The 24,589-nt window shown below is 41.9% G+C and overlaps 1 protein-coding gene across 1 annotated transcript; it reads left to right on the top strand.

The window, feature by feature from the left end:
* The first annotated feature begins 763 nt into the window (after positions 1-763).
* CUNH1orf198 (chromosome unknown C1orf198 homolog) lies at positions 764-23,623 on the top strand. Its single transcript, XM_042795998.1, has 4 exons — positions 764-1,211; positions 9,088-9,138; positions 18,624-19,175; positions 21,132-23,623. The coding sequence occupies exons 1-4, from the start codon at positions 864-866 to the stop codon at positions 21,186-21,188; spliced, it is 1,008 nt and encodes a 335-aa protein (XP_042651932.1). The 5' UTR covers positions 764-863; the 3' UTR covers positions 21,189-23,623.
* The last annotated feature ends 966 nt before the right edge of the window (positions 23,624-24,589 follow it).

Below are 24,589 nucleotides of genomic sequence, written 5' to 3'. Positions count from 1 at the left end.
AAAAGTAGCTGCAGAAAAAACTGACAGCTCTATTTCAGCAAGTTGTAACAGCTTGTCAATGAAACATTCTTTTACAACATTGGTGGTGTGCTGCAATTGTTCTTCACCAGCTATTTTCTATCTCTCATTAAGTTGTTGAACATTTGAAAGAAAGCATTCTTCCTCCAGCACACCTAAGACCACAAAACCTAGTTATTTCAGCCTCTAGGAAATCTGTTTTACCGATATACGTAATGCCTGCTGCTTGGACTCGATACACTTGGGCTACAACATTTTTATTGTACTGAACTGACAGGCTTTGGACCACCTTACTGCTGTGGAGTTGGACAAAATAGCCCATCCCAGACATGATGGCTCTTCTGCCAGGAGCTGCTGGACCACGTTAAGAAACAAGCCTCATTTAGGAGCTGGGAAAGGCAGGATCTCTGCCAGCTGAGGCAAGTCCTTTCCTGGTGCCCCCGGTCCCGGCAGCGTGGGAGCGCGGCCGCTCGCCGCCTCGGGAAAGGAGGGGAAGGGCCGGGGCGCTGAGGGCCGCAGCCCCGGGGCTCGGCTCCCATCCGGCCAGCCCCACGCCACCGACGGTAGCGCTACCGCCGCAAGCTCGGGGGGCGGCCGGCCGGCCTCCCCCCAAACCCCCAAACCCCCGCCAGCTGCCAGGCTGAGGCAGAGAGGCGGGCGCTGGGCGTGCGGGAGGCGGGGTGTGCGGGGCGGCGGCCGGCTTTTATAGGGAGCGAGGGGAGGCGGTGTTTGTAGGAGGGGAGCGGAGCAGGAGGAGGAGGAGGAGGAGGCGGTTCCCGTTCCCATTCCCGCCGTGCGAGTGCGCCCGGCTCGGTACGTGCGGGGCTGGCGGCGGCGGGGCGGCCATGGCCTCCATGGCGGCGGCGATCGCCGCCTCCCGCACGGCGGTGATGAACGGCAACCGGCCGCTGGACGAGCGGGAGCGCAAGCGGTTCAGCTACTTCTCCTCGCTGAGCCCCATGGCGCGCAAGATCATGGCGGAGAAGGAGCGGATCCGCGAGCGCTACGGGCCCGAGTGGGAGCGGCTGCCGCCCCGCCAGCAGGACGAGATCATCGACAAGTGCCTGGTGGAGCCGCACGTCCAGGCCCGCTACGCCGCGCACCGCGGCGCCGCCCGGCCCGCCGCGCCGCCCGCCTCCTACCCCAGCCTCCGCCTCAACACCGGGCAGAAGGTGGTGCGCTTCGGCGACGAGGTACCCGGCGGCGCGGGGCGGGGCGGGGCGGGGGGAAGCGGGGCCGTGGCTTTCCCCCCCCCCCCCCGCAACCCCCGGCTTCGCGGCTGCTTGTGCCGGTGTGTGCCGCCGCCGCGCCGGCCCTCGGCTGCGAGTCGTTGGCGGGCGGGGGGGAGTCGCCCTGGTGATGAGATTTCTTTCTTTACCCGCCCCACGCCCCCGGGTGTGCGGGGCGGGGAGTGGGATGTTGCGCTGTGAGCGGCGGGGGGGACGGGACGGGACGGGACGGGACTCGGTCAGGCGGTCAGAGCAGGAAAGGCACCAAATCGGAGTTTGTCCGAGAAGAGCAGGAGTAACAGAAGCGGGTTTTGCGAAACGGAGACTTAACCGAAGAGGCCGGTACCGGCTCCCCCTTCAAAAGCGGAGCATGGCCGTGGCTAGCTCTGGAAATAGTCCCTTGCTGAAAATGGGCTCTAGGGAATGTTTACACTGAATTAAATATCTTCCTTTTTGTCTCTAATTTTAGACACAGTTAAAAATACAAGGAAGAAAACATTCCGGTCCTTGGTATTTTTGACACCTTAAAAAAAATGCAGCCTGTTCCATGTCATGTGCCAGGAAAAACAAGGGTGTGGAGAGATAGATGGCAAAAAGTATGGATTTTGAAGCTTCTGAAATTCATCTGTCTAATGGCGAAGCGTGGCAGCCCTTCCAGAAATCCATAGGTATAAGGGTACCTGGTCTGGAGCAGTGGGTCATGTTACCGGAGGTCTAACAATGCTTGCCTGATGGTGCTCTTCAGATACTGTATCTCTCTTATTCTGCATATTAGATTTCCTTTGTTTTGTTTTCTTTTACATCTTGGTATGATTACAGAGCCGATATCTTTCACTGTGTTCACATAATATCTTAAAGTGATCTATTGTTAATTAACTTAGGTGGCTTCTCTGAGAAAAAATTTAATCTGCTGCTGCATTTGTAATCATCAATCCAATTGAAAGAGAACAGTGATGCTTTTAGCCTCCTCACCAATGTCCCTTGCAATGGGATTTGTAAGAAGTGTTTGAAGCACGTAGATACTCAGCATCATGGTTCCCGACCACCTTTGTGCTGGAAGACTGCTGCCTGTGTCTCACCTGTCAGGAAGGTGTGACGGTGTGCCGCACCTGCATCGTATCTGGAGTTGGAGAATATAGTCAAGCTCAGTTTTGCTTAGCCCGTGGTACCAGAAGCTCTGGGTAAATACTTGCTAGTAGACCATAGACCATAACTCCTGGCAAAAAAAGAGGTATAGAAGGACAGAAGACAGCAAACTTGGTTGTGCAGGCAGTCTTTGACAGGAACCATAAACCTGAAGTTAGTTGTGAAAGGATTTAGGTTAATGGCTGTGGAAAGTAAATATGTTCAGCTTTCCCAGTCTCAGACAGCTCTGCTGTGCTTTCTGCTTCAAATTATATGGATCCGGAAGGAAAACAAGCATGTTGTAGGTTGCTGTGCTGCACTGTATGAAAATACTCATTTCCTGCTTCACAAAACAGCGAGGGAGCCCAACTGAAATTTTGCAAGTTATTTTATTTCCCCTCTTCCCCCAAAATACAGCTATGATACAAATAGCGTTATTGTTAGTGTTTGTGTAGCCATTAACCAAAGAAAGCATAGTTTATCAAAATACTTAAGGCAGAATGTTTAATTTTGGAAGCATTTGCCTCAACTGACTTCCTCCTTGACTTCCAAGCTGAAGTTAATGTAAGTTGTATTTCTCAAGAAAAGAGATTTTACTCGTTTTGGCATCCTCCATTTCCATTTTAGTTCTTCCAGCTGCGCTATTGAGCCTTGGAGCCTTTCCTGGCTCATCTGATAGCTTCTTCTCCCCCTGCTCCCTTGCTGGCATTCGACCTGATTTTTGGACATTTGCCCTGGCTCACTAATTGTTCCTCCTTGTCCTGCTGTTACAGAGCCACTGTGGCCAGTCTCTTGCCATTTTGGTTCAACTTTCCAGTCTTGCAAATGCTTTGCCTACAGAGCTTTATTATCTTGCTCTTTTCTGGTCTGACAGTTTACTGAGCTGTACTACCACCGTTTCTGCAAGATAGAAGTGCTGCACATCTCATGGTCACCCAGCCCCCTGGCTCAGGGAAATTAGACTGGTCCTGGCTGCTGTCCCTGTCTCATGGTGTGTGGTATCCTGAGGCAAGGAAACAGAGAGCAGCCTGCATAGCTCAGGATGGCTTTTTGATCTTGCAGCGCTTTCAGTGTGAGTGTTTTGGTCTGATGGTGTTCTTGCTGACACCTGCTCCAAAAGCTTCAGGTTTCCAGCCACAGCTCTTCTTTCCTGTTAACTGATGTTGAAATCTGTAGTGATCTACCTGTGCTTGCTTAAGCATGGAAAGTTGATCTCTTTCACCTCGTGTTCTTTGGAAGACTTGGCAGAAAGCAAAACAAGGATGAATGCTGAAGATACTGATTTACCCATCCAGGACTCTCACCATTTCAGTCCTGCTTTAGCGCATGTGACCACTTTGATAAGGTGATCCAGAGGATCTACGTAGTGGTCTAGTATCTCTGGACTCTGATCTCCCTCTTTCTCACCCCCACCGTTTCTCATATATCTTTTCTAATGCCAAACTCATCTTCTGAACTTGTAGCTCAGGACTGTAAGTTCTCAAAGTACAAGCATCTCTTACATTTTCAAAACACCTTTCAGTATAGTGGTGATGTGGGAAGGCTGTGTCAGAAAGTAGATGTGCAGTAACAGGACCATGGCATCCTGTAGCTGTGATGCAGTCATTTCCTAGTGCTAGAGAACTGCAGCACCATGTGTGACTCTAAGCAAATGCCTAGAGTCAGCTGAGTGCCACTGCTCCTTCTCTTCCATTATCTTATCCTCATTGCAGCATTGCCAGTCATGGAGTTAATAACTGAAACTGTATATGCATTGTGAATGCAGTTCTTAAAGAGGATCAGTGCCAGGACACCAGAGATGCTTTTTTAATCTCTCATCTTGCTGTCAAAGAACTGAAGGTATTTTAAAAATTCTCAAAAAGCTTGATGAAAGAAACGGAAGTACGGGAATCGGTCTCCCTGATTCCACAATGTTTGACTCTCAAGCACAGCGTGGGGTCGGGTGGCACCCAATTCACTTGGCATCTACTGGTGTGCACCACACTGTCATGGTGAGGATGCACACGGGTGCTGACACACGTATCCACCGTCAGCTTCACGGTGCCAAGTTAAGACTTCCTAGTTGAAACAGACCCCAGAATATACCAGCTCAATAACCTTGATTGAGGTGCAGGCCTTGCTGTTTTGCAACACCTCCTCCTAGCAAAACCTAACATCTCTTGCCTCTCTGTCTTGTTTTGTTTTCTAAACTCACGTGGTCTAGGTCATGAGTGTATTCTTCATTTCTTCCAGGCTAATAGGGTCAATTAACACCCCCATAAAAGAAGTTTTGTTCTATTTGCTGAAGGTTGACTTGCTAACATCGCACATGGGCCAAGCACTGGGAGACTGTTGTTTCACCATCATTTTCTGCATATAGACAGCTGAGAGGTTTTGGAGGCTGCAACCTTCAAGCACAACAAGCCTCCAGTTGCTGGCATTTTCTCCATTTCTGTCTAATGCTCATAGTGGTAGAAAATAAGGTTAACTGAGCAAAGGAAAAACTGGAAATAGAATCCAGGATCAAATATAAATGTAATATAAATGGGCTGTTTTTGAAATAAGCCATAAATTATGAGACATCATGAGGGGAATAGATGGAAAAACAGCAGTGTGTGAGGCACTTCCACGCTTTGACTGCTGTAGTGGTCAGCTTGCGTTAAGCATCTGATTTGATGTTAGTTGATGCCACTGGATCCCTCTCCATTTAGTTCAGTGAAAGATAGTTGAGATACTCAGTTTAAAAGTTCTCAGTCTTCTCTTAATACTGTTCCTCTTCATCCCCAAGTGTGTGACATACACATGGATTTAAGGTGAGTACTTGAGCAGTACTCAGCAGCTCAAAAAAATGGACTTGAAATAACTGAACTTTTAATTGAAGAAAATGCCATGTGCTTTAATAAGTGTAAACATTTTATGTGGATGAAAGACAGGTAAGAGAGTTTGGTTAGCTTCATTCATCATCTTTTAATAAGGGAACTTGACTTACCTACCTGAAGACAGATAGAGTGTTTGTTCTGCTTAGCCTTAAGAACTTTGGCACCAAGTCAAAGGATTCACCCTTTGATCTCCTACTTAAAAATGCTTTAAAGCAACAAATATTCAACATAGCAATAACTTTTATGTTGGGCCTGTTACAGATTTGTGCTTTAAACAAACAAACAAACAAACAAACCAACCCAAAAAATGCAGGGCAGCTTTTGAGTGCAGTTAAGCCCCAATAACCAGCAAGCCCTGTTCTGATAACACTTTTAAGATGCATTTGTTGGTGAGTTTGTGACTGCCTGGTTACTGTCAGCTGCTCTGAGCAATGCTCATGTCAGATACGCTGGCACGTTTCTACCACTGTCTTCCATTTTGAAATTTAGATGCTGTTTTGCAACAAGCTGCCTACATATATCAGAAGTAGTTTGTGATTCTTTTTTCAATATTCTGCAGCTGGTTGCTGAAATCAAGTGTGTGACCAGATTTTTGCCTCTCTTTCTCTCTTTTCCTTTTTTAGCTATGAAATATGTTGCATGAGGCCCAGTTTCTTCCAAATAGGTTCTTTAATGCTGGTGAACAAAAGTTCATTTGTTTGCCTTGTTGCTGGAAGAAGGCTTTGTTGTGTGCTGAAAACAAAAGCTGATCAGATATAGATCTCTTCTAATCTGTGTTGATGATAAATAACTTTGAAGCCTTTTTCTCTAGAATTTCCACTTGCAATTTACTATTGTGAATATTTAAATTGTTGATGCTTTTGCTCACATTTTCTTCAAGCGTGTGAGAAATTGTTTATTCTACAGAAAACAGAGTTATTTCTCAGATTTTATTGGTGATAAGCATGAATCAGGGGCATCAGACAGGAAACTGTTGAGCTGTGGTGTTCTGCTTCTCACTTGGTCCTCTGTGAGGGCACAAGAGGCGGAGGCCACAAACTTCCTTCCCTTTCCCTGACAAAGGGCAGAGCCTGACAGCTGTCGTCTTCATCCTAACTTCAAGTACACTTCAAATAACCACAGACACTCCTTAAAGCTTTATCCTTAAATCATGTCTTATCCTATTTTATCCTCTGCTAGATTCCATGGAAGATCTCTTGAATGTGGGCAAAGCTCCTCAGACTTACTGGCTCTGAGCTGTGCTGGGCTGTGCAGCATGAGACACAATGAGACATCCCTTTAAGAAGAAAAAATCTATGGTCTTTTTCTTTCAGGGAACTGCTCCTGCCTAACAATTGTCTACTACCTCCATCTTTTGAAATAATCTCTGAAAGTCTTAGATTTTTGTCTCTGACAAGAACTTTTTAACAACTAGTACTGAAATATTGTTAATTCATTTCAGTGGTTTTTGTCTGCCTAAACTGGAGGTTGAGGTTCCAAGTTGAGGTGCCAACAAGTGCAGTGGTTGAGAAGACGTCAGATTCTATGAAGTGGGAAGCTGACTTGCTCTGGGGAGTAACGCATCCCACTGCACAACAACCTCATTCCTTCACTTTGCCTTCCCCCTGCTGCTGTTCTATCCCTCAGCAGTCAGCCTTTTGTCAGCAGGGCTTGATTGCAGCAGCGTGTTGTCGCTCGGTTGAGGAGCTGCAGGGAGCGCTGGTTGAAGAGATGTCCCTCCCAGTGCTGTTCACGCTTGCCTCAAATACAGGAAAGTAAAGAACTGGCTGTCTCAGACCTAGGATGAGAGCGGTCTTGGCTTGCTCCCAAATTTTAAACTGGTCCACAGCTGGTTTGCACATCCTGTAAATGGCAAGAAGTCAGAGCTTCCTTTAAACTCCCAAGATAAAACCCACTGACAGCTATGCCTGCATGTCTGGAGCTTTAAGGTGCTGTGACAGCACGTGTAGGGGTGTTATACTGTTTGCTGGACTTAATTTCTGTCCTTTACTGCAGGGGTTGAAGTCAAGTACTGATTTGTCCAGACCCCATGTGGAGAGAAGGATTATGGTCTTCTGGTGTGTGGGACTCAGTCCAGTGCCTGGGTTCTCCTGTCTCTCTTCCCTCCTGGACTGTGATTCCTTGACGTTTCATGGGTGCTTCAGAAATGAAATACCAACTCCACCAGTTTCAGAGACAAAGGATACAGTCCTAAAATTATTTTGAAATAATTTGACACTCACCTGCTGCAAGGCATCTCACCTAAGCGGTGTGGTGTTCCCATGTGGTCAGCAGCACTCCACAGTGCAAATACTGATACAAGTTAGAACAGATACTAAGCAGACTTTTACTCCCTTTGTTTCCCTAAAATGTTAATAAATATGCGTATCTATTTCCTGGAATGAGAGGACCTGATATTACACTCATGTTCATGGCAAAAATTTCCTGTACCACATTTACATTTTGACCAGAATGTGTGGTCCAGTAGAGCCCAGACCTTTCCTTTTAGATGGTTTCTCTCAGCCCAGCTCTTGTTAATAGTATGGGATCACCCTCAAATGATGGGATCACCACAAATACTTTGCTACTAGAAACCCTGTGTTTCACAGATGAGAAATAGTTGGAGAATGGCACGTTTTCATGTTTAGGAGATGGTTTCAGACACTTCTAATTGTGATTTCATAGCACTTGGTCAGCAAAATCTGCCTAGGTGAAATAAGAGATGGCAGATTAGGAGAATGCTATCAGATGTCTGAGAAATGTATTTCTATAAAGGCAGGGGTCAGAAATAAGAAGAAAAGGGCAGTCACGGTAAGATGTGGTGTTCCTGTGTTAGCTTGGCACATGATCTACTTCTGTTATTTTTGAACAGCAGGAGAGTGAAACAAGCAGTCCAGGTCTCGTCCTGTCCTCTCCTTCCCTGTGCACGGTTACTCCTGGCCTTTCTCCTTTCATCCACTGTTCCCACTCCTGGTCCTCCCTTGATGTGCCAGGGGGGCAGGCAGTGGTATACTCAGAGTGGAGGGTGGAACTCATTCCCTCTACCAGTGCGAACATTCAACGTACAAATGAGTCTCATCCATGGCTAGGAATAGACGTGTGATCATTTTGTTGCAAGTTGTGAACAATTATTTATTTATTTATTTTCCACCCCTTCTATTTTTGATGTGGGGTGCATGTATTTCCGGAGGGCATGCCGTGTATGAAGAGATTATTTAAATTTCTCAAATTGGGATTATTTTCAGAAAAATATCTTAAAAGAAGCTGTTTCAGATTGGGATTTTACTCTGAACATAGTGTGTTTCTTTCAACAGCACTGAATACTTACTTCAGACTGATCATCATTGAAGTGATGTAAAGATGTGTCTTGTCAGGGCTGGATCCAGCTGTGGCTTGGCCTGATGGACACACAGCTGTTTCACTGCCATATGGCAGCCTGGTTGCACACGTGCTTTTCGGTCTGTGGAGGGGACAAAATGGGACTTGATTTCCCTAAGGCCCCTGCTCCTTTTCTTATTTCAGTTCCTGTGTGTTGCTAGTGGCTACCAAAGGAAATGCCTAGTAGAAAACTGGAAATATAATACATTTTAAATCTATTTGTACAGAAAGCATTTTAAGAGGTTTAGACCAGGTAAGTCTTTGTATATTTTGTAGGTTAAATTGATATACTAATGGGTAACAGACCCTCAGAGAACTTGCTTTCAGTCAGTCTTAAAATGTAATCTGTGCCATTTCTAAGTAGTGGTATTGCTTCTTAGCAAGTTCTGTGATAGTGGTTTTTATGCTTCCAGCAGTGCAATGTAATGTCATCTGTATGATACTCCTGAGCAGGTAAAGTTGCTCCTCTGACTTCTACTCATTCTTGAATTTTATTCTAGGATATAACTTGGCAAGATGAACACTCGGCTCCGTTCTCCTGGGAAACAAAGGTAAATATACAAGAATTTTATTTTTAATGTTGGTTTGTCATTTTATACTGTTCCTTGTGCATTTATATTGTCTTCATTTTGAGACTTGATAGACTAACATCACCTTTATTCTCTGAGAGCTGTGCAAAGTGACTGTCCCATAAATGAAACAGGACCGGTGTGCTTTGATCTACATCAACAGAAACCCAAAATGTACTTCATGAACTAATGTTCTGGTTTCAAGTGCAGGTGTAAAACTGATTCATTACAAATTATTTGATTTTTCATTGTAAACTTTTTAAACAGCTTTCCATGTTTAGCAAGGCTAAATGTCTCAGATATTGTATAAACATACCTGCATTTCACTTTTGAAGTCAGGAGTAAAGTAGCTAGGAAATGGGGTGAGAAAGGTCCAGGTATCTAATAACTTATTTGGATTCTTTCTTAAAGCCTGTCTTCTGCTTCATCTTTTTGTTATGTACTAGAATGTAATGAAACTTGTTAACCTGGGGCTATACTAGAAACACTGTGTTATTTTCTATCCAAAAGGCAAGTCCTTCAAAAAATAATGTATTTTTCTGTGGTGGGTTGGTTTGGGATTTTTTTTTTTTTCCCCCCTCACTTTACCTCTGGTATTTTGTTAAAGCATTATTTATGATGGGATTCTCATAAGGCTAACACAGAGCCAGAGTTCACCATCTTTCTGAACCTGCAGTGTGAGGAAATATATTTGCACCATATTTGTCATGAGAAATCAAGTTTAATTCTTCTTGTTGAAGAAAATCTGGGAGCAAAAACAATCTCATTGCCTTTTTTAACTGGGTATGGTGGGCCCATTAATTTAATCACACCTTTCAGACTTGGTGTCTTCTGGCTTCACCTGCCAGAGAAAGCTGCTTCTCCCCTGTTTCTTCCATTTTTTGCCCTTGAACTATGTAGATAATCATGGATGAGAGTATGAATATAATCTTAGCCTAATGCAGAGTAATTATTTGGAAATGCCAGCGCATACTAAATTATTTCAGTTGACCCTAGACTTGTCAACCTTCCCTGCCCAAGGTCATTGTCTGTAGCTAACACCCCACCTGTGCTTTGCAGATGTTGATTAGCCTGTAACTTGATGTGACTCCTGGGTCCCTGCAGCCCTATGGTGTGGCAGTTTAAGAGAAACCATTGCCAGTCTTCACTTGCCTTAAAACTCCCTAATAAGCTGTGGTGGTGCCATAGGAGCCAGTGGAGGAACTCCTGAAGTGGGAGCCTGGTAGCTCAGGCAAGCTGCCCTGTCTCACAGGACCCTTAGAAGAAGCAGCCACTGGCTTTTAGTATAATACTGAAGAGGCTTTTAGTGTGGGTATACTTGGGTGATGCTGTCTAGAACAGAAAAGTAGTGAGAAGAGTGTGGACCTCATTGACAATAAGGTGAAATAAATCCTGTGTTGGAGACAGCAGTGTTGTCTCTCCCCTACTTCGGTGCAAATCCTAAAACTCAGTTTTGGAAACGTGGCAGCTGTAATTGTATTTCTAAGATCCATATTGATAGGATTTTTTAAGTTCTGAATACTTGAACTTCCTGGAGATAGTGCTTGTGTAATGCACTGACTAGTGATCCATGATGAGATGCATCTGCACTCAAATGGATTTTCTCTTTAGTGGTAGTTGTCTTTTCTTTTGAATGCTTGTATGTCTAGTGGGGTGTTTTGCAACCCAGCCTGTGGTTTATCCCTTGCTGATTAAGATTGTTCTTACTATTCTCCTGGTGTTTCAAAGTGAGGGACTGCAGTGGATAGATGCTCTAGTTTCATGCTTTTCTGTAATGAATCGAGGATTGCAGAATGATATGGAAACACTTGTGTGACTGCTGAAGAAAGTGAGGTGCGGAGGAGGTTGCTTTAGAATAATTGTCTCAGCTAATCAGCCTTGCTTCTCTCTTTCCTCCCCTCCCTTCTTGCTGACCAGAGATTAAAGCTGTATGTCAGCTGTAGGCTGAAAAGTTGCATGACCTTTTGCTTTAGCAAAACTCTGGAGAATTCCTTTTGTCCAGCTTTACAAGGTATTGGTTGGTTGATTTGTGTGGATTCTTCCTTTTGTTTTTTCCCCAGTGCCTCATATTGTGTCAGTCCTTCAGCCTGACACAACAGCTGAGTCTTCCATTTCGAAAGGTGGAGATCTTGCTTCATGCTTACTCTTTGATCTCTTCCCTAACCAGTACTTTAATATGATAATATTGGAAGGCAATTTCTCCATGAGGTACTGGCTGAGGAAAAAGTATCCTTGCCCAGTTGGTCCAGCGTGGGGAAACAGTGGAGAAACCTGAATGAGCTGTTGACATGTCATAATGCAGTCAGTGTCTTGTGAGCCAGATCTGTTCTCACTGTTACTTCAGGCTGTCAGGCTCTTTCTATTCCATGAGTTCTACCCCATCATGGGTTATTCCTTCCATATTATTTTCCCTGATATTCCTTTAATGCAGAGTTTTTGATTTGGTTTGGTTTTTTGCATGTTATTGCTGTGATAATGGAATTCATTCATTCTTTTGCAGCTTTTCATGTGTGCTCTGGCTTACCCAAGGACAGGAATGTGGTGTTCACTTTCTACTTTTGCAGGGAAGGAGAAAGTAGGGATGTCAATCAGTAAAACCAATAGGCTTTTTTTTTTTTTTTTTTAAAAACATTGAGACTAAGACAAAGCAACAAAATCAGTATTTGTCTGTAACTAACTTCAGGGAAACTGAGAGGGTAGTGAGAAGAGGGGAGGGCATGTTTTCTGCAAGCTGAAGCCTCTCTCAGCTGTTACAGTGATGGCAGTGGTGATTCCAGTTGGTTAGGTATGGATAGATTTTTCTCACGGTAGCTAGTGCAATGAATTTCTAATTCCATGGCTCTCACACTTACACAGAGAACAGTGTAGTAAATTGCTGTCATTTTGGGCAGAACATTGTTGCAGGGCTTGATAAATTCACTTCTGTCAAAAGTAAACTTTCTGTGTTCTCATTTTAAACACAAATGTGAGATATGGCTTAAATCGTTCTTACCACAGCAAACACTTGCATGAATATCTCCACCATTTTTGTCTGTTTGATGTGTATCTAAAGTTTTTGTCTTACCTCTTCATTTTTAAACCCTCAAACAAAGAAAACAAACCAGAAATACAATGTAAATTGCCAGGTTAGCTGTTAGACAGCATTTAAAATACTGATATTCTTAGTAAAAAACTGTACCACTTCTCAGAGGGAAAACTACTTGGGAAGCAATGAGTTTTCATGGCACTACAAATAAGTTGATATTTTAAAAGTAGAGATTAAATTGGAGGGAGTGTTTTGGTTCATGGGTGGAGCCCTCATGAACATAACACGTCTTGAAATGTGGGTTACATTTTTAACTGGAGCTAAAGCCAGGTTTATGAATTTAGGGCATTCTATTTATGGCTTCAGGTTTAAGTGAGATCAAAGCTGACATTTTGGCTGAGTTTAGCCTTTGAGGTTTCTTGGTTTGTTTGAAGTAAAAATTCAGTGAAACTCAGCACGGACCCCAAGATATAAATGGAAAACAAGAATCACGCCTGGGTTTGGAAATAAAATTTCTCTGCAACTCTTCCTGAACTCAGAACTTTCTGGTTTTGGTGTGGTTTCACTTTTTTTTTTTTTAATTAATTTAGTAGTGGGCAGAAAATGTAATTTCAGTCTGCCACCTCAGCTAACCCACTGAATACACAGAACATCATGGGAATAAGTTGGAATCTGTTTCTAATTCATGCTGTTAACTAAACCAGGTTTCATTTGAAATGCTTAAAATTGACACATGCATATCTAAAAATTTCTTGGTCTTGATACAGAGGAGAGTTGCGAAGGTAGCTTTAGAGAGTCCTTTCTGTACTTATTTCTTTTTAACGCCTGGCTTTTTCCTCTTTTTGCTCTCTTCTACTTTCAACAGGCCCGCAGATATTTGTCGAAAAGAGAAGCCCTCAGTGTGTGTTTAAAAACAAACATACCAAAAAAAAGCAAAAAGAGAAAGTGTTAAGCTTCAGTCCCTTCAACCTGGTTGCTGCCTCCCTGTCTGAATTCCCTAATTGTATTGCTACAGATAATCCCAGCGATGATTTGGAAAGAAAAAAATTATGTTGCATATATGAAAAACGTGGTTTGCAAACTATTTCCTTTATCTAAAACTAAAAGACAGTCTTCAATATCCTTCTTTTTGCAAGTCCTGCTTTGGTTTTGGTTTTGTTTTTTGGTTTTTTTTTTGTTTGTTTGTTTGTTTGTGGGTTTTTTTTTGGTTTTTTTTTTTTTTTTTTTGTTAAGTAGAAAGAAAGTGTCAGAAAATAGTTTATTTTCCCCTCCTTCCTTGGCAGCCTGGTATTAGAATTGTTTGCTACAAGCTATACTTTGGTGTGATTATTTTTGTCAAGCTGGCATAAATGGCAATGCTTTCCTGGAAGGAAAGAAGAGTGATGCCAGAGGTTTTGAGTTTTCCCTTCCCTTTTTGAAACTAGACTACAGATGTTTAAAACACTCTGCTGTAAGACTACTCTTGACTATTATATCTTGAGCAAAAACCCTCCAACTTGTGATAATAGTAGTGGTGTTCAAGGTTTATTTTAATGTTCATGACTAGATGTTCTTGGCTAATTATTAAATTACCTGTATCAATCTTTAGACAGTTGTTTTTGAGCATAAAACCATGCACATACCAGATACTGTCAGTATGGGTTTGCTCAGGCTAGCCAGTAACCATGACAGACTTGAATGCTGTTCATATCACCAAAGAGTAGATCATGAAATTTCCTGCAGAGCTCCACACTGTATCTTTGGCCATGCCTTTCTGTATGGACTAAAATGACAGATTGCTTTTGAGTGCTTTGCTCTATTTTTGCCCTTGCAATTGATCTCTGCTGACCTAAAGATTTCTTTCTGACTCTGAAAAGATCCTGAAAACACCCACGGTGTGCACAGGAAACAAAACAAAAACTGCAACTACTTTGGGTCCCATATTTATTTTGGTTTTGTCCATTCAGCAAAGCAAAGTCATCTTCTAAATAATTTTAAACTTGGCTTTCTTAACTCTGCATATATCAGGCTGTGCTTAAAACAAGTTGCTTCTGACAGTGTTTCTGCAGTTTTCATCTCAACAATTTGGATTTTTCAGGGTGCCAAGCACAACAATTTGTTTTGGCTGTGTTTGCTTGACTGTTTAGTAAAATACTACACATTCCTGATGAGTGAATAAGATGCTTAAAAAGAAAAAAAAAGCTCATGGGTTCTTTGTGGTCATCTTGTTTTTAACATAGACTTATGAACTGAGATCTGATTTTATACAGTATTATTAAATGACTATGTTCTTAGTGTGTGGTGCCTCTCTTTTAGTATACATTGTTTCCCATGAATATATGTAGCCAATACTACAATTTGGTGGATTATCCCTGCCTTGAGACTGAAGTTAGGTCTAAATTTTTTAATCTAATAAATAAAATTCCTAAATACCTTAGTACAGTCTTTTTAAGGAAAGATGGACACACAACTTCCTAAAACTGCTATTTTAAATATTACTAATATTTATTAGACAGAAAGATGATCCAAGACCTAGACATCCTTTATTTTAACCCTTGCAGTGGTTTGGGACCAGAGGAATAAGGCTGAAAAGAACACAGACTTACAGGTTTGCTCTGACTCAAAATACTACTTCATGCATCCTTTCACATGCACTCCCATTCCCCCTCTCTCAATGTGTTGAGAATGACTTGCTCTTGCTATATCTTGAGAATTCTACTACTGTTAATAGCTTTTATTTGAATTCTGATAACTTCTAGAAATTGCAGTTGGGACTGTACTAGCCTGTCTGTAAACTCTCAAGATTTTCTGGGCTAAACAGTTCCAAGAAATACAATTTGGGCAAATGGTAGGAAAAATAAAGTATTTTTATTTTATTCCTTAGATGGGGAATTAAAGTACAGAAACTGCAACTCATTCAAACCCATACAAAATCTGTGAAAGCAGCTGGGGACCAAAACCATATTTTTAGAATCCCAAACTGTGCCTAAATGACAATTCCCTTTTGACTGTCAAATCTTACCACAATATTCAGTGTTTGCTTCCCCAAGGTGGCAGCTGGTGGAGTGCCACACGTGCTGTTCTGCTGCTGAATGCTCGAGCGCACGTGTGCAGCTCGCAGCAGCTCTGCCTCAGCCCAAGGAAAGCGAACGCGCCGTGTGGCCCTTTACAGGCGAGCTGCTACCCCCGGGGAGGTGTGCATCAAGGTATTCTCGTGGCTGGTAAACCTAGAGGAAAAGGAAACTTTTTTTTTTTTAAATGTCTTTTCCCTCCCCCTCCTGTTGACTCAATCAATTGCCGATTTGCCATCGGATGTAAGAAACTGAGAGGAGAACGCTAATTAAACTCACATTTCCTGTTGCTCTGTTGGGATTTTCTTTTCTTGGGGTGGGGGGAACACGCGGTGTTTATAGTATTTTACTGCCAATTTTCAGACTTGAAAGATATTGCATATTAATAGTTTTCTTTCATCAGCTGCAATTCTTAGGGGTTCAGATGTCTTTAGTAACCTTGAAAGTCAAATAGAAGCTTTATATATTTAAAGGAAAATAGAATAACTTGTGACTGCTCCACAGAAGTTCTTGGCTTCTTGAGCTGAATGCTAGAAGCAGAATTATACATCTGACCTCTCAGGGCTGTATTTACATCATGCTGACACGGTGCTTTCAGAACCTGTCGGGGTAGTCTGGTCTTCTTTGCCTTCTGTGGGGTAGAAAGCAAACTCCTGAAGAAGTATTTTCACTCAGATTATTCCATGTCAGGTTATGAACTGTTTGACCTCCAACTCATTCTGTGACACCAGTATGCAATCTTAAATGTTGGGTGGCCCTGTCTTCTGAAATGGAAAGGTACACCCCAGGGTCTCCGTCCTAAAAGGGCAGAGAGGGCATCCTCTACGGATCATGCACCCACGAGCGGGTTGGAAAGGGTACAACTGCCTGAAGTTGTGCTGCAGTGCCACACTCTTCTCTACACTAGTGAGAAGCAGTCTGCCGCTTCCAAACCAGACCTCTAAGCTGATGTTTGGATCCATACAAAAGAACGTAAAACATGACCACGGGCAGTGGCTTTTGCTCCACAGCATAAGAACTTCCCAGGAGGCCTGGCTTTGCTTGTCTATCTTGCTGCCATTGCAAGGCAAAACCATCATGTTGGTTTTCCTTTTTCTAATTTTTGTCCTAACAGACTCCTGCTTCCCTTCCATCAGTGTCTGTCCTGGATTTTGTTTCCAACACTATTCTGACAGATCTGGGGCTGTGAGGGCCCCTCTGGGCACTGACCTTCCCTCTCTCTTGGGCTGGAGGGCTGAAGGAATCATTTTACTGAAACTGACTGCTGCTGTGGTGGCCTTTAGCTACTGTCACCTCTAGTGTGAGCCCTGGGACAGGCTACTCAGAAGAAGGAAGACTGTTGGAGGATAGAAAGTAGCACTGTGTTAATTCCTACGTGACAAGGTACTTAAGTTGGTGCTTAAGTCTTCCAAGATGGAAATTTTTTTTTTTTTTTTTTTTTTTTTCCTCTTGGATATTGGGGAACTGGACATCTATTTTATATGTGGGTTTTTTAAGCTGGGATTTTATCAGTTCTGAAGTCTTAAAACATCTTAACTTCAGAGTGGTAAATCTCTATTTGGTAGTATTGATAAATGAGTTTAGGAAAATAAATCCCTATGTTTTAATATAGGGAATGGCAGTCACTGTAAATAATCCTCAACACTATTGCATCCATTGTTTGTTTATACAGAATTCATCTAAGGAAAAATCTCCTGCTCTTAACTTTATGTTATGACTTTTGTTTTTAAAAAACAATAAAACTGAAGCACTAAGGTTTTTCCCCTTGCAGGCGGGGTGTGGTGTTGAGCTGTTTGGTAAGAGTTGCATATATCCTTGGACTCGCCTTATTCTAGCTGAGCTGTAACTACTTACAGCTTATGTTCTGCGCCTTTTGATAACACAGTATATTCTTAATGAAAACACGAACTTGGTGCTTTCTTGCCTATAACCTTGGAAAAATAGCTAATGCGTCTAATTATTTAGAAAAATCAGATGTTAGTCCATGAATCAAATTATGTGTAGTCAGCTGCTGACTGTTTTAAAAAAAAATGTTTTATAAATAATCAGTTGCTGAGTTAACATTTGCACTTTGATGAGAAGTGTCTGAATATTAAATACTAGGCGTGTGAGACCTGCTAAGATCTAGAGTCCCTTTGAACGTAACATGTACAGTAATTTAGGACTCGTGATCAAACACTTCTAGTGAAAATGATATGCAACTAGGACTTGTTTTAGATTCAGGCCCATAGATGCTATTGCGGTTTTATTCAGGAAAAGCCAGGTAATGAAGATGGGGAAAACATTGTAGATCAGTAATGAACTTCAAAAGTATCTATTAATGGCTTGTAGCGAAAGCTAGTTTTTGAAATGGCCTCTGAATTTTCTCAAAACTAATCAGGCCCCTAATGACAACAGCATAGCTTTAACAGTAAATGTAATTTCTGCCCCCTCTTCCCCCCCTCCCCCCCCACCTCGTTTGCTCCATTTTACAAACAAAAGTTAGACATTAGATTGTTCTTTTTTGGCATTTGCTGTGGTGCTGTGCTCCTAACTACAGTAACAATCATATGTTCCTCAGAGTGAAATAAGGCTTAAGTTTTATTAGCTTAAAGAGTGTCCAGCTAGTTGACAATCGAGATTACTGAAGTGGTGGTAAGTAAAATGGACATTCTGAAGTAGTGTTTGCTTTTGGGTGGCTTTTGCAAGACCTGTGTGATGCTTTAAGTGTTGTCACTTGCTTCCTTGACCCAGTGTTACCTCTCAGAAATGAGTACAGCTATCTGCACTGCAAGTAAAAACAAAACAAGGCTCTGGAATAAATGAAGAGCTGGTCCTGCTGGAGTTGTTTCTCTGCCTTCAGAGGGTCATTAGAATTGTAAAAAGCACTTCTCTACGCATACCCATTACATCTAATCCTTTATCTTGGAAGAAGGTGGAGTTGTAACATGTTGCCAACTATTTTAAAGGCTATAATGGAAGATTGCCTTTTAAACTACACTATAAAGTTTTTTTGCTTTATATTTTCATGTAAAACATCTATGGCTTTTAAAATGCATCCACAATTCTTCTGATGTTTTAGTGCCACTATGCTAATGGTTTAGTGCTGTGCATGCTGTGCACTTCTATCTTGGATGGCACTGAGTAGCACAAATACTTTCTCTGACTCCTCTGTGGCAGGCTTAGGACTTTCACGTTTGCTTGCAGTTCAGACTTTTAAAAAAATATTTTTTTTATGTAGCTACAAAGATAGACATTTATGGAGAAAATGAGTTAGGTTTGCTGTGGTATCTACTGTCTGGGAGCTGCCTAGCTGTGGGCAAAGGTGCTATCTATGTGCATCAAGATCAGAAGTTCAAAACTGTGCCTTTGTGAAGGGCTTTGAAATACTGTTTTTCTTTAACCCTGAACAGAGCCAGATGGAGTTCAGCATTGCATCTCTGTCCATACAAGAACAAGGTGGTGCCCAGCTGCAAAATGAGCAGAGGCAGCCCATTAAAGCAGCACCTGGTGTCCAAGTCCCTAAATCTTCTCAGGCCAATAAGACCCCTGGCTCCGATGGGTTGATAGCATCCAGAAAGGAAGAGGAGTCCTCTTTCTGGAAGATAAATGAAGAGCGTTCAAAGTTTGAAGGAGACAAGTCTGAGTTCCAGTCCTTGACCCCTAGCCAGATCAAGTCCATGGAGAAAGGAGAGAAACCCCTTCCCTCTTTTTACAGACAGGAGTCTGCTCCAAAGGAGATGGCAAAAGCTGAGAAGCCCAGCATAACTAAACCAGAGAAGTCTGTCGCCCCCAGCCTACCTTCTGTATCTCTCGAATGGGAGAAACCGCGACCCACTCAACTCCCTGCTAGTTCTCTAGATGACTTCTTTCTTCCTGACCCACCACAGGACCTGGCATCTTCTAGGACAAACAAGGAAGATACTGATGGTACTATACTCACAGATCCACAAATGCCTGGACAGGTGAGGACTGCTATATTGACTGTACTTAGATTTTAAAACTGTATAGCACATTAAAATCCGACAAAGCCGCTCTGGAAGATTAGGGACTCCATAAAGCATTAAGCCATAGCTAAGCTTGCTGGCTTTTTATCCTGCAGATTTAAAGAGGTCTATTTAACTAACATGTTAATTACTATTGTTTGTTTCAATAGAGTATTTTTTAATGTAGTAAAGTGCATAGGATAAAGGCATTGTTTAAATATAGTGCCAGAAACACTGACATGGCATCCCGTGGCTATCTGACAGCAGGCTACCTAACAGTTTTGGAGTAAAGAGCTTGGTATGTCAAGTAAGAGAGGTTTTTTGATAGTTTTGTTTTGTTGTTTTTTTTTTTTTTTCCTTGAAACAGCAAAACACTTAATAGAAAAAATAAGTTTTTTAACTGAAAAAGTATATAAACTAGGGTCTAGGATACTTTACTGGTACACACAGCATAGTGGTGAATGGTGAACTAGTTTCTCAACTGGTTTAAGTGGTAGCTCAACAGTCACTTCCTACTGCTTTGTCCCAGGCAGCTGGGCTGCTTTCAAATGTGTTTTCTCTTAATGTCCAAAATGGAAATGGAATGAGCTTCCAGAATTAGCTTTCTCAATGTTTTTTTTTTAATAAAAAAACCCAAACAACCCAACAACAAAAAATAACCTTAAGCAGCTCAATAGCCAATTGAAGCTATTTAAAAAGCAGATGCTGATCTGTGAGAAAAGAAAGGGAACAACAGGATATGAGAGGGTAAGGGAAGGAAAAGGGAGAGATCTGAAGCCTGAAAACTGTGAAATAGAGAATAGGAGCGGTTCTTCAGAGCTGTGCGGCTCTGTTTGCAATCTGTAGCATCACTCTGGCATAAGCCTGACATATTATTGTATACCTTAAGAGTGTCACATAGCATTTTCTCTACTGTATTTTCCCAACAATGATTGATTAAATTCTGAACAAGATGATGAAAGGTCAGAAAGATGCAAGATGAGGTAAATTCTTGCAAGAGAAGTAAGTGGCAGCACTTAGGAGAGAACAATACTTAAGTCATTTCAGTATTTGGAGTCCTACGCTTAGTTATTTTTTTTCTGAAGCCAAGATGTAATGCTGCTTGAGCTGTTTTGCTACAGATTGTGACCACAGCAATCCTTTAATTTTAGTTACTTTATCATGTTTTCCTAAAGAATAATGGTTTGTTACAGTTTTTTTTTTTTCCTTTGTGAATGTTTTCTAGCTCACTGAAATAGTTTGAAAAGCCTTATTTTTTCTCTCTGTGGAGAAACAATCCTACCACATCAAAATGTGAATAGAGTAGCAGAGGAGATAATGTGATAGAATTTTCTTTGTTTCCTCTTTTCTGGATTATCTTCCCTGTGGTGGAGAAGAGTGCCATGCTCTAGGAAGAAAATCCCGAGACTCAGCTGTGTCCCTTGAATAGTCTTCCTGAACACTAAAACCACCTTAATTTGTCATGGCTAAACATGCAGCACTGCATGAGTGAGCAGGTTCTTGATAGCCTAGTAAATAACTTGATAACAAAGTTTGAATTGTGTAGTTTTCTGGAAACAACTGGCTGTCATTACAACAGGCAATCTATTGATTTAGTGATGCTATATTCTGGGGTTTTTTCATTCTCTGAAATTCCCACTCTAATCTAAAAATTGACCTTTATGAATTTTTCCATGGGGGAAAAAAATGACATTTTGCCTGCAGACCACTACAATAATTTTATTTTTATGTGGAATTGCCTATTTGGTCACTGTGAGTATTTTTCCATGTCTAGTGTTTTCTGGCGTAGGTTCTCAGGTATCCTAGAACAAGGTGAAAAACTTGAATATTGGCAGACAACATTGTAAACTTTCTTTTGTAGATAGGCAGTCAAGTACTGAAATTGTAATACCATAATTAACAACCACATCTTATTTCTTTTTTTTTTCCTTGCAGACTAGTACAAGCAATATTATCTTGAAGACTGGTTTTGATTTTCTAGACAACTGGTAAAAGATACTTCAAAATAGATCAAACCAATTTGGGAGAAGGAGTGGAATATCTTTCTCCTTGTGTGTCAATTTACTAGCATTTGTGTCTTTTTCTAGAAGTAACTTTCAAACTCTTAAATGTTGCCTTTGTATAAACTTTTGTAATACCATATGCGTTTTTGTTTTTTAAACAGTGATAGAAGTGTGGTTTAATTTGGATATTTTTTAATATCTGTTAAAATTTTTAGTAGCTGCTGTATTGAGAGGATGGGAGAAGTTACCATACACCTGTTAAAGAAAAACAAATGAGAGTCTCCATATCCTAGAAATGGAACCTACAGGACCAGATTGCTGTTTTCGATCAAAACCTTGCTAGCATGGCTTGTAAGAAGTAGCGCTGCACATGCAATGGTTCCAAATAAGCAAGTAACTCCATACTTCAGATGACTAGCAAAAACAGTATGAAAAATAAGCACAGAAGAATTGCATTGATTTCTATATTTCATTTAGTTTGAAAGTAACTTTTGTACCACTTATTTGAAAAAATTTTTCTTTTGAAGAGGGCAAAGGCATTGCCAGAATGATGAATCCAAAGAAGCACTGTGTTTGTACACTACAAATCTGCTGGAATAACATAAGAGTGCTAGAAAAATGACCTGGGGAAATGGCAGGTGTTTCTGGTCTTTGGATTAAAGACTTGGTGTGGGTGGAGGGGAATGGAGCGACACCTAATGAATGGGAGAAACTGTCTTCAGGGAACACAAGCCTAATGATTTCACTGCCTCCTTACTAGAGCATAACTCTTCATAATAGTAGTGCTGAAAGTACAGCACTGGGAATTGCTGGAGTGTAGATTACCTTTGTGTCAGGAAACCACTGTGTTTATGGGAGGACATAGCAGTGTAAGGCTTCTTTGGTTTTTAAGCAGCTTATCGTCTCAAGGACTCATCAACTTTGGTGCTTTTTCCTCCTTGTTGGGTACATTCTCTTCGGCGTTCAGCATCTGAGTTACATTTTTCCCGAGATGCAGAGAGGTATCTCAAGGTGGCCCTCAGCAGACTTGCCTCCAGTCCTGCTTTCGAAGGATCTTTGTTTGGTGTTTAAAATGTAGAGAACAAGACTAGCTGTTGTTTGAATCTGTTATCTCTGAAATGCAGCATGATTTACACACTGACTCTCACTGTGTTTACCTCACCTTGAAGCCTTAATTCCCCCTGCGCACAGCCAGTGACTGGTCTGCTCCAATGCCAAAGGTCTGACCTTTCCCTTTACCTCAGCAATAGTCCCATAGCATTTGTTTGGGGTAGAAGGCAAAACAGAGGGGTCTAATGGGTCCCAGCCAAGGCTACAAGAAGGTCACCATCTCCTAGACCATAATTGTGCTAGGCTTCTCATGGATTAGCATTTGACATTTGGTTCAGTGCCAGGGGCGGTTAAATGTGCAGAATTGGATGCTGCAGGATTTTCTTCTGCTTGTTACAGGAAGGGTTTGAGATGTCCTGGAGAATCCTTGCCTCTAATTGGTGTGCTGCTTGCTCTGAACAAGCAGAGGATGCTGATAGAGCATTAAAACTTACTGTTGATCAGGGGAAATGCTGTAAGCTACCCTCTTCCCTCCTGCTGTCCCTGCCCACCCCCCCCCCCAAAAAAAAAAAAAAAATAGAACCACCAAGTCCAAAACCTCAATTGTTTTAGTGTTTTCTCAAAAAGTTTCTTAGCTCAAGGGGAGGATTGCCACAGAGTATAACTGACTGAGTAGCCTTATTTATAGACTTCTGAAAGCTTCTTTATATGCTTCCTGAGATATACAAACTCCTGTAATTCATGAATATTGTCTCTGCATTCAGCAGTTCAGAAAATACTTGTTGTTTCTACCAGCCTGGACTTTACTGCTGGTTTTTTCTTAGCTGACCTTTTTTTAGCATTTGCTGCAAGCTTCCAGCATTAATATAGCTTTGAACAACTTGAGCACAAATTCTTTAGATGTATAATTAGTCTTGACTTGCACCTTCTTTTCAAAGCTGACAAATGTTAACCCAGGGGTTTACAGTTACCAGTTAATCTAATTTTCTGTACATTCAGCTGTTGAAAAGTTATAAATCCAACGTGAAGATGTGCATTCTAGTCTTACTTTGATATGGGGAGATCTGAAAGCAAAGGCTCCTACTCTTGAGGAGTGTTATTTTAAACCTCTACTAAATACCTTAAAGCTTCTTAGGGAAGAACCTGGGCTGCCTGTCTCTTCCATCGGCTAACTCAACCCTAATACACATTGGGACCAGCTGGTAGAACATGCTGCAGAACTTTTTACTTATCCTGGTAGGTTTTTCCTGTGCTTTGACAAGAGTTGATGCTCCTTCTTTCTTTAATATGTTTTTATTAAACATTCTTACAAAAAAATTGTACTTGGTCACATTTTATATTAACAATGTTTTAATAAAGTCACTTTAAATAGAACATTCAAGGCTTTTGTGCTGCTCTTTGTATTATCCTTTATACGCTGCTTTCCTCGGTGCCATTGGAGTTGTTGGGGCATCCTGAATCTGCCTGAGAGGCAGCCAAGAATGATCTGGTCTAGAATTTAGAAACTGATTTTTTCAGATCAGGAAAAAAAAAAAAAAAACACTGAAGCTGTTTTTCAAGCCTTTAAGTGAGGCTGTTTGGGGAAGTATCTTTGCTTTATCATTTTTTCTGGCAGCTGGGGACAGGATGAGATTTGGGACTTTTTATAAAGACTAAAATCTATTTGTACTTCACTGTAATAGTCTTAAACCTAACACACTCCCACCCCAATATCTTCAGGTAATCCAAAGCAGTATCTGGATCAATATTGCAGGAGCAATTTGAAAACTGTATGTCATGGTTTATACTTGAGCTGAATTTCTACCAACAACTAAAAAAGCATTGAAGAAGAGCTTGGTTTGGAGTGACTCGACGGCCAATTAAGGGGTGCTATTCCAACTATATTTAGGATCAGGTCTACACATAGTTTGCTTCAGTCTTGTTTAAGCTCTGTCTTAACTTTTTAAAGTCCTCTCTAAGCAAGGCAAATCCACAGCATCTGGGTGCTGTCTCAGCATGTGGAGTCAGCGGGTCTCATGAGGGAGGGCCAGCTGGTAAAGGCAGAGTGGAAAACACGCTGCGGCTGCCTGCTGAAGGCTAGCAATCTATTTATTTACTGGGGACTGCAGTCCCAGCTGCTGAGGTTCGGGCAGCGTGGAGCTGTCTTTGAGGTCACAGCTGTGGGTGCTGGAGCTGGCAGAGTCCTGTCGATCACTCAGCAACAGCGTCCCCCAGAGAGCTCGCGAGTCCCATCCCTGAGACCCAAACCTGACTGTGGGCATTATTCACAGACAGGCCCCCGGGCTTTGCTGTCCGTGACCCACTTGAATCGGTGTGTTCTTGTTACTGTGAGGACAAGCC

Source organism: Tyto alba, unplaced genomic scaffold (genome assembly GCF_018691265.1).
Source record: "Tyto alba isolate M040663 unplaced genomic scaffold, T.alba_DEE_v4.0 Super-Scaffold_22, whole genome shotgun sequence".
Lineage (NCBI taxonomy): Eukaryota > Metazoa > Chordata > Aves > Strigiformes > Tytonidae > Tyto > Tyto alba.
This window is presented reverse-complemented; position numbering and strand designations above follow the sequence as displayed.

Bases quoted from the DNA above. Each gene is read 5' to 3' on its own strand.
- CUNH1orf198 (XM_042795998.1), top strand. From the start codon at position 864: ATGGCCTCCATGGCGGCGGCGATCGCCGCCTCCCGCACGGCGGTGATG. The intron at 1,212-9,087 runs GTACCCGGCGGC...ATTTTATTCTAG, and splicing joins TGGTGCGCTTCGGCGACGAG to GATATAACTTGGCAAGATGA. The intron at 19,176-21,131 runs GTGAGGACTGCT...TTTTCCTTGCAG, and splicing joins ATCCACAAATGCCTGGACAG to ACTAGTACAAGCAATATTAT.